At 35.7% G+C, this 9,880-nt stretch overlaps 2 protein-coding genes across 2 annotated transcripts; both read right to left on the reverse strand.

Annotated features, from left to right (window-relative positions):
• Positions 1-1,205: 1,205 nt before the first annotated feature.
• On the reverse strand, positions 1,206-9,446 carry LOC142167784 (hydroquinone glucosyltransferase-like). The gene is made up of 2 exons (XM_075227670.1): positions 8,725-9,446; positions 1,206-2,098 (listed from the first exon to the last, which is right to left on the reverse strand). The coding sequence occupies exons 1-2, from the start codon at positions 8,801-8,803 to the stop codon at positions 1,374-1,376; spliced, it is 804 nt and encodes a 267-aa protein (XP_075083771.1). The 5' UTR covers positions 8,804-9,446; the 3' UTR covers positions 1,206-1,373.
• LOC107763712 (hydroquinone glucosyltransferase-like) lies at positions 8,942-9,433 on the reverse strand. The gene has a single exon (XM_075229109.1). The coding sequence runs from the start codon at positions 9,431-9,433 to the stop codon at positions 8,942-8,944; it is 492 nt and encodes a 163-aa protein (XP_075085210.1).
• Positions 9,447-9,880: the final 434 nt, after the last annotated feature.

Consider the following 9,880-nt stretch of genomic DNA (forward strand, 5'->3'; position numbering starts at 1 on the left):
GTCTCCTTTTGTCCTTTTGTCTTTTTGTTTTCTTGAGCCGAGGGTCTTTCGAAAACAGCCTCTCTACTCCTTTGGAGTAGGGGTAAGGTCTGTGTACACACTACCCTCTCCAAACCCCATTAGTAGAATTTTACTGGGTTGTTGTTGTTGTTGTATTTTATTTTGAAACTTAAAAGAAATTATGGTTTACTGAGATTTTTGGCTTGCCTAGTTTCGAGATAGGCGCCATCACGACAGGTTAGAATTTGGGTCGTGACAAAAACGCCAAAAAAATGAGGAACGGACATGGAGAAGTAATGAATATCTTTAGTTCGGTCATTTTTTATTGGCCCACAAAATTTTAGGAGGTTCGCAACCGGTCACGAAATTTAGGCAGATGGATAACACATGAAAATCTGGGAATCGTTCTTAATTCTTTTTTTAGTCCCTAAAATGCTAAAAAGGAGAAAATGTCATGGCAAAGTGATGACTATTGTTCATTAGGTCATTTTTATGGGCCCGCAAAATTTTAGAAGATTCTGGGTCAGTTGCCCGAAATAATGCAGATTACATGGACTATAGCATAAGAAAATCTGAGAATCGTTATGGATTTCTATTTTATAGCCCTAAAACGCCAAAAAAACGAGAAACGGTCATGGTGAAGCGATAACTATTATTTATTAAGTCATTTTTTATGGACCCGCAAAATTTTAGGAGATTCGGAGTCGGTCGCCCGAATTCATTCAGATAGCGTGGAAAATAGAATACTAGTTATATGAAGTTTCTTTTTCGTCTCAGAATTTTGTGGACTCAGAATTTTGTGAACCCAAAAGTGTAAAATACGGGTCTAAACATTGGTTAGATAAAACAAAATCTCACACAATTAATGTCAATTATGTGAGACACACCATAAAATTAACTTGTTGAAGAAAAGGGTTATGATAAATAACATGCCACACTAAATACTAAAAGTTTTTAGGGGCACTGTTAAGATCTTGGTCCGCCTCTTATAGTTACTGGTTACCACTTAGCAATCTACACATTCTTAGTGCCCTCCACTCTCTCACACGACTTTGACTTTAACACAATATCTAGAAGGTGATCTGGTATTACAAATTAATGTAGAAAATAATCAAAAGATAAATATGAAAATTATTTCATCTCGTATTTATTGAAATTTTTACCTATAATGTAAATATTTTTTAGTTGATCTGATTGTGTAAAAAAAAGACTTACACTCTCCGTGCATATAACTTTAACTCTAATAAATAACTATAACATGAAAAGGATTCTAATTTCTTACATAGATATCATCGCCATACAAAAATCAGATGGCTAATATTGTCACCCTTAATTCACAAATACAACCATGTGCTAATAATGACCTACAGTAATTAATTTTGTAACACTTTTCTCATTTTGGAAGCCAATTCACCTAGTGCTTTTGTAGAAGAACCATTTTCACCAAGTACTTTGGCAGCTTCATCTTTTAAATATCTCATTTTGCTGCGTACTCCTTTTCCTTCTTCACCTTCCATCAATCCTCTTACCACTTCAGCAATTTTCTCTCTTCCCACGACGCCATTCTCACTTGTTTTCGGCCTCAATGCCACTTTTAGATCCTCGTTTAGTATTATTGCATTCATTCTTTGTTCTGCATATAACAGCCAAGCAATAAGTGGAATGCCATGGACCACACTCTCTAATATCGAGTTCCATCCACAGTGAGTCAAGAACCCGCCTATCGAGCCATGGCTAAGGATTTGGGCTTGTGCGGCCCAATTAGGTATTATCAATCCTTGTCCTTTGGTCCTTTCCAAGAACCCTTGTGGTAAAAAATCAAAAGGGTTACTTGAAGTTTGGACATTGAAGTAAGTGGCATTAGCAATTCTATCATTTGGGCATCTAATAACCCATAAAAATCTTTGATCACTCATTTCTAATCCCATTGCAAGTTCAATTAGCTGCTCATGTGAGAGAGTCCCACCACTTCCAAAGGAGATGTACAAAACAGAGTTACATGGCTGCTCATCTAGCCATTTCAAACATTCTAACTCCTCAGGGTTACTGCTTACATCCATATGTATAAGCGGTCCAACTGCATAAACCGGTGGCTTATCTGCAGAGGCGATGTACCGTATAATTAGTCAATAGGTTCAACTGATCTTAGTGTATTTGAGAGGGAGCATAAGTATAGATTCCCTATGTTTTATTTTATGTAGCTAAATTCGGAATACGAGAGTCACCGTACGTTCATCTTTTATGTGAACTCGGATATATAATAAATACTTTAAATTTGTTGAAACAAATTTAAATGAGAATTACTTTAAAAGCGACGATTTAAGTCAAAAAAGTTAATAAATCAAGATATTTAAAAATATTAAAAATTCATGGTCAATGTGTCTAAATACTCCTTTCGTTTTAATGTATGTGAAGATATATAACTAGACAAGGTTTAAGGAAAAAATAAAGATTTTTTGAACTTGTAATTTAAAGCATGTCATAAAATTTGTATATTTGTGTGGGTATAAAAATATTTTATTAGAGGTAAAATGAAAAAGTTTAAATTATATTATTTTTAAATTTAGGAAAAGCTTATTTCTTTTTAGAGAGATTAAAAAGGAATCACTATACATTCAATATTTTATGTGAACTCGGACATAGATACTTTAAATGCAGCAATAACACAAATAAATACAACCTCACAGCAGTGTCACTTCATCACTCATCACTCGCAGTCAACACTCAATACTCAACACTCTATGCTCACTGGGGATGTGTACAGACTCCGGAGGGGCTCCCAAACCCCAAGCGCTAAGCACGGACAACTCACGTGCCATCATATCAATACATGGATCTGCACGGTCAACTCACGTGCTACGCAGACAACTCATGCGCTATGGTATCAATACCCGGATCTGTACGGTTAACTCACGTGCTACGCGGACAACTCACGCGCTATGGTATTAATATCCTCACAACCAGGCTCTCGGCCTCACTCAATCATGTACCTCACTAGCTTCATCATCACCAACAAATAAGGAAACACTGCCCACATCAAGTATAACCGCATATTAGCAAATAATAGAGACTGAGGTAAACATGTACAATAATTTCTATGACTGAGTACAAATAATGTGAGCATGAATAAAGCCAAAGCATGATTTTTCTAACATGAAGGCAAACAAGTTCAATAATAAATAAACACATAACCACAAATAATAGCCATTAGGCCTCACAACCTCACGGGACGGACCAAGTCTCAATTCCTCGCGGTGCACACCCACACGCTCTTCACCTAGTATGGGTATCACTTCCAAACAATCACATGATGTCAAATCTCCGGGTTTATACCCTGAAAGCCAGAGTTAAAACTGTTACTTACCTTAACAGCATAAAAATCCTACTCCGGGATGCCCTCGTCTCTGGAATCAGTCTCCAAAAGCTCCGACTCTATCCATAATCAAAATAATACTATCAACATAGGCTAAAGAATTGAATTCCAACGAAAAAACTACATAAAAAGGCCAAAATTTCGAAATCGGCCAAAACCCGCCCCTGAGCCCACGTCTCGAAACCAGTCAAAAATAATAGAATATTAATCCTCGTCCTCTCACGAGTCTAACCATATAAATTTCACCAAATTCTGACATCAACTCGACCCTCAAATCTTCAATTAAAGTCTTTGAAGATTTCTACCATTTTCAACCCAACCTATACTTATTTGAACTCAACAATCTTTCCATAAACCTTATTGATATGTATAAATGATACTATTATACCCAAGAATCATACTCTTAATCACCCATCTTTACCCAAACTCGAAATTGAAGACTAGGGGGTAGAAACTTACCTCTTGGGTGAAGATCTTGTGATATTTCCTTGTTGGATTTCAAAGCTTGAACAAGATCTTGATGAACAAAGCACTTGAGCTTCTTCCTCTCTCTATAACACTCTCCCTTCTCTCTAAAAATATCAGATTTTTGCTCCAAAATGAGTCCCAAAGCCTATTTATCAGAATTGGGTCGGGTTATGAAAATAGAAAAATTAATCCTCCGAAAGGAGGTCTGCGGTCGCATAATGGACCGCAGAATGGGTATGCGGGCCGCAAAACTGATCGCAAAATCGGCGCCTAAAACCGGGCTCTTCTGGTCCATTCTGCGACCTGTTTTGCGGTCGCAGAAGCAGTTTTGCGATCGCATAATTGGTCGCAGAATTGTATTTTTCCAGCCTTTGATAATTTGGTCATAACGTTTTGTAGGAATGTCCAAATGATGAACGGTTTAAAGCGTTAGAAACTAGACTCAAAAATATTTCATTTTATAGGTAATACACCATATAACACTTCATATCAGAAGAGTTATGCTTATTAGAAGTTAGATCTTGTGCGAACTCACTTGAAACTTTAGTCTTATGAAATATCCAACTTCCAAACTTCTCATTAACCCTCCGAAATCATCCCGAGCCCCTAGGGACCTCAACCAAATATACCAAAAAGTCTTAAAATATTATATGGACTTAGTTGAATCCTCAAATCATATCAAACGACACTAAAACCATAAATTACACCCCAATTCAAGCCTAATGAACTTTGAAATTTCTAATTTTTACAAACGACTCCGGAACCTATCAAATCACGTCCGATTGACCTCAAATTTTGCACACGAGTCATAAATGACATAACAGAGGTATTCCAATTTTCAGAATCGGATTCTGACCTAGATATAAAAAAGTCAGCCCCTCGGTCAAACTTCTCAAAAATTAAACTTTCGGCATTTCAAGCCTAATTCCTCTACGAACTTTTAAATAATATTCCAGACACGCTCCTAAGTCCAAAATTATGATACAGAGCTATTGGAATCATCAAAATACAATTTCGAGGTCGTTTACACATAGATCTATATCCGATCTACTTTTCTAACTTAAAGTTCTTAATTATGAGACTAAGTGTCTTATTTCACTCCAAGTTCCTTTCGGACCCGAACCAACTAAACCGATAAATCACAAATCAATTGCAAGACATAAATTGAGCAGTAAATGGGAAAATATGGTTATAATATTCAAAATAACTGGTCGGGTCGTTACAATCAAAGGGTGTATAAAGGTTGTTGAGCTAAAAAAGGGTAAAGGTTGGGTTGTGGGATGATGGAATCCTCCATAAAAGGACCTTGAAACCTTAATGCACATCTAGTGTTTGATAAAATGCTCAAATGAGCTAGAACCATGATCATCTTCCTAATTTTGGTTCAATTTGTTATATTTCTAAAATAGATTGAAGTTGCTAAGAATTCCGGAACATTTAGAGTGTAAGGAAGCTCAGGTGAGGTATGTTGGCTAAACTCTTCTCTTAGAAATGAATCCCACGATATTCATGTAAATTATGTAAGTCCCGAGTGATTCATTATGAAATTGGCTATTCCGAGTAAGATTGGGTTGAAAGATATATGTTCAACAAGCATCCCAAATGCTTTATTCACGTTATGTTACCTATTGAGGATGTGTTAAAATATGGGATGTGTATTAAAAATATTTTGACTTTATGTCAAGTTCAAATGAAGGCTATTATGCCAAATTTTGTGAAATATCTCTATGTGTATTAAACTCTAAATTGCTCACATGTGTACTACACACTTTGATTTAAATTGTGTTTGTTGTTGATGATGAGGATGATATTTGAAATTGATAATGTGAGCATGAAATACTGAATATGGCCAACGTGCCAAGAATGATCTTATAATTATGGCCACTAGTGCCAATGAAATGAAAATATGTGAAAGTATTTTGAAATGCGATGATTGATATAAAAAGGTTGATGTCTCAAATAAGACAGCCTAGCCGATCGGGTCGTGATCGGACATTATGCCGCACACATGGTGGTGATTGTGCTAGAAATTGTAATTGAAATGGTAATTGTGTTTGACGTCCCTAATGGATAGCCTAGCCGATCGTGTCATGATCGGACTCCGTGTTAAAGATGGTGGTATTGATATTGAGAGAAATTGTGGTTGATGCCTCTAATGAGATGGTCTAGCCGACCGGGTCGTGATCGGACTCCGTGCTGAGAGTACGGTGGTACTGATTTTGTAAATAATGGTATTGTGAATAATGGTATTGTGGACAATGGTATATTGATACTAAAAATCTCCCAATGTGAGATATGAAAATTAATTTGAACATTGTCTTGATCCTAAATTGAGGTTTGATGTTGATTAAGTCTTTCATTGATATTATGATAATCTTATTTGTATTATTTGTCATTCTATTGAGAAGGTGTTTAGTTATACATACTAGTGCTATTCAACGGTACTAAGGTCCCTTTTGTCGGAGGCGCTGCATCTTTAAATAGATGCAGGTGGTTCCACAACAGGAAATATTGATCAGTGATAGCAGTGCACCTTCTTCCCAGCTGACTTGGTGAGCCCCACTTCATTCCGGGGTCATAAATCTTTTGTACTTTGTGTATTCTGTTTGAGGTATAGCCGGGGCCTTATTGCCGGCATTATCATTGTACTCTTCTTTATCTATAGAGGCTCCGTATACATAGTGTGGGTTGTGTATTTGTGCTGGGGAAAGACAAACTATGTTATATTGTGGATGTATTACTTGTCCATTTGAGACTTAAAAAATGATGAAACAATTGAAAATGAATTAGTATTGTAGACATGAATACATTTTCGTCTAATTAATGATAATATGTATTATCTCTATACATGGATGAGTTTGGGTAGAATGAAATCTAACAGGCTTGCTCGGTCGGGTTCACTTGGTTGAGCGCCGTTCTCGCTCCTCAGTTTTGGAGCGTGACAATTTTATCTCTGATCTTTAGCAAAGACACTCAAAAAAGAGCCTCCTATATTTAAAATACCGTAAAATAACAATTTCTCTTAATTCAAATCTTTTAATTTATTTTTAAAAATAAAAAAACTTGGGTCTTAAAGATGTTATTTTAGTAAAAATAGCGTATGGTAGCCATTATTTAAGGTGGTATTTATTTTTAATCCAGCAATTCTAATGTTGAGCAAAACCAGCCACTACTCTATTAAAATTAATATCAAAAGATATTTTTACCCTTTCTTTCCTTTCTTTTCTTCCCAAACCCTTGCTTCTCTCTCGATTAAGGACAGTGAAAGAAAATATGGTTGAAAATGGACATGACAATGTCCGTCGGCATGGTTCAGGATATAAGAGAAGTGTTGGTCTTCTTGATGCTTGTCTAATACCAGGAGTGATTCCATTTGCACTGTTTCGTTTCTTCTCAAAGTTGGTAGCATACACATTTTTGTACTGGTTGCCATTTTACCTTAGTCAAACAGGTATACCAATAGAGAAACTTATACCATCGGAATTTGGAGGTACAAATTCAGATTGCGGAGTTAGATGTGTTAAGGATAATTGATCCTGAACTTAGAGTTGGAAGTTTAAAAATTAAGGACACTTGGTCCTTAACTTAGAGTTACAAGCAAAGAAATTAAGGACAAACAGTCCTTAACTTAGAGTTACAAGCACATAAATTAAGGATAGATAGTCCTGAACTTCGAGTTTCAAGTTCAAAAGTTAAGGACATGTAGTCCTGAAATTAGAGTTACAAGTTCAAAAGTTAAGGACAGGTAGTCCTATACTTAGAGTTACAAGTTCAAAAACTAAGGACAAGTAGTCCTTAACTTAGACTTATAAACTCATAAATTAAGGATAACTAGTCCTGAACTTACAGTAACAGGCTCATAAGTTAAGGACGCTTGGTCCTGAACTTAGAGTTGGAAGTTCAAAAATTAAGGACACTTGGTCCTTAACTTAGAGTTACAAGCACAGAAATTAAGGACAAGTAGTCCTTAACTTAGAGTTACAAGCACAGAAATTAAGGACAGGTAGTCCTGAACTTCGAGTTCCATGTTCAAAAGTTAAAGGACATGTAGTCCTGAACTTAGAGTTACAAGTTCAAAAGTTTAGGACAAGTAGTCCTAAACTTAGACTTACAAGCTTATAAATTAAAGACAGCTAATCCTGAACTTACAGTAACAAGCTCATAAGTTAAGGACACTTGGTCCTGAACTTTATGAGCAGAAGGGTATTTTCGCGTGGGCGGATAAAGTTTATTAAAGCAGTGGCTAAAGACTATAGATATTTTAAACAGTGGGTTAAAAGTAAATACATGTCTTATTAGTGGCTAACTGTGCACTCCCCCCGTTATTTTACTTGTGCAAATTTACTTTTAGCATACAAAAAAAGATGCAGTTCCCTAGTAAAAAATATTGATTTTACTTGTATTGTTAATAATAAAGGTGTGATTCCTTTTTTAAAATGCTAATTATATTTGATTCTTGATGTCTGAGATGTAATTTTTATATAACAACAACAACATACCCAGTGAAATCTCACAAGTATATTTTAGGAAAGAGATGTAATTTTCTAATTTTAAATAAAAAATGGCTATTAATTGCCTGACTAAACTAAATAAATAAATAAATCGGACAAACGTTCCGAACCAACTCTATATTAGTTATTTTAAGGTGTACATTAAAGAAATTGTGGCACCCACCACCTTCAAATCTTAGATCCGCCTCTGCTTGTGAAGGTAGAGATATTATTACCAATACACCCTCGGCTCAAGAAAAGTATAAACACAATAGTTACGGGGAAGAAACGATGGTGTGGAAGCCATGAAAACGAAGCAGTAACGATAACAAGATCATATGTTAAAAATATCAATCCATCAAATTAAACTCTAAATTATATATCTCTTCTTACCTGGTTCTTCCTCATGCAAAGCTTTAATGGCACCTTGTTCCAAGTCCTTAAAACTATTCACCACTATTCCCTCCGCCATTTTATACCTCTTAGTATGATGAAGCAGCCATTTGTAAGCATCATTCTTCCTATCCTGAACCGGGTCGAGAAGCTCCTTCGGTTCAATAGGAACACAACCCGGAATCCGAACCGGTTCTTTCAACTCTCTATACTCACATTACACAGCTGCATCAAGTGTAGGCAAATAAAGAAATAACGATAAACACATAGCTGTAGTAGGGTAAAAAATATAAGGAGAGACATTAAATTCTTTTGCTACATCAAATGTATCTGTGCCAAAAAGATCAACCACTAAGGCAACTATTTTCTTCGTTTCAACTAGTAACATGAAAACTTCACGAAAAGAAGGAAGTGAACGTGTGACTGTAAGGGAGATACGTGTCTTGGCTTTAACGTCGTCGGGTAAATCGCTGAAGTTAACTGGAGGTAAAAGGAGGTAATTCATGGTAGAAGGAAGAGAGTTTAGGAATTTATTTTGAGATTTAGAGATGAGCCCATCGGTAGGAAGGATGACTGTTATAGAGAAGTTGCGCTCATAAATGAGTCGCTTGGCGAATTCAACGAGGGGGATTAAGTGACCCATTCCTGGAGTTGGTAAAAGAACGACATGGGGTCTTTCTGATTGTGTTGTTATTGGAGTTTCCGCCATTTTAGTAGCTCGATGTAAGAGAACCTTAATTTGATAGTATTTTATAGGGGTAAAATTGCGTACATTCAACCTTAATTTGATAGTACAAGAAAGTTAGTTTTATTTTAACATTAAAAATGATAATAATGATCATGCTTTTGGTTTTTATTTTGATTCACTAGTCGCTACATTAAGGTGTGAGGTTCATTTTATTTTGCTGAAGTAGACTATTATAATTCTTCAATTACCTAATAGCAATACCTGTTCATTTTGATTCACTAGTCGCTTAGTTCTGATGTAATGATATGTGGTAGAGGTACATAATAACACAAAACATATTCTTATTAATATTAATAAAGTGTATGTAGTATTTTTTTTAAAGACTCAAAGGTGAGTCTTGCATTTCGACGTAGCTAACTGTTGCATATAGCTTTCTCTTGTATACCAATAATCTTTATATAGGTTCTT

The sequence above is a fragment of the Nicotiana tabacum genome, chromosome 13 (assembly GCF_000715075.1).
Source record: "Nicotiana tabacum cultivar K326 chromosome 13, ASM71507v2, whole genome shotgun sequence".
In the NCBI taxonomy this organism is placed as follows: domain Eukaryota; kingdom Viridiplantae; phylum Streptophyta; class Magnoliopsida; order Solanales; family Solanaceae; genus Nicotiana; species Nicotiana tabacum.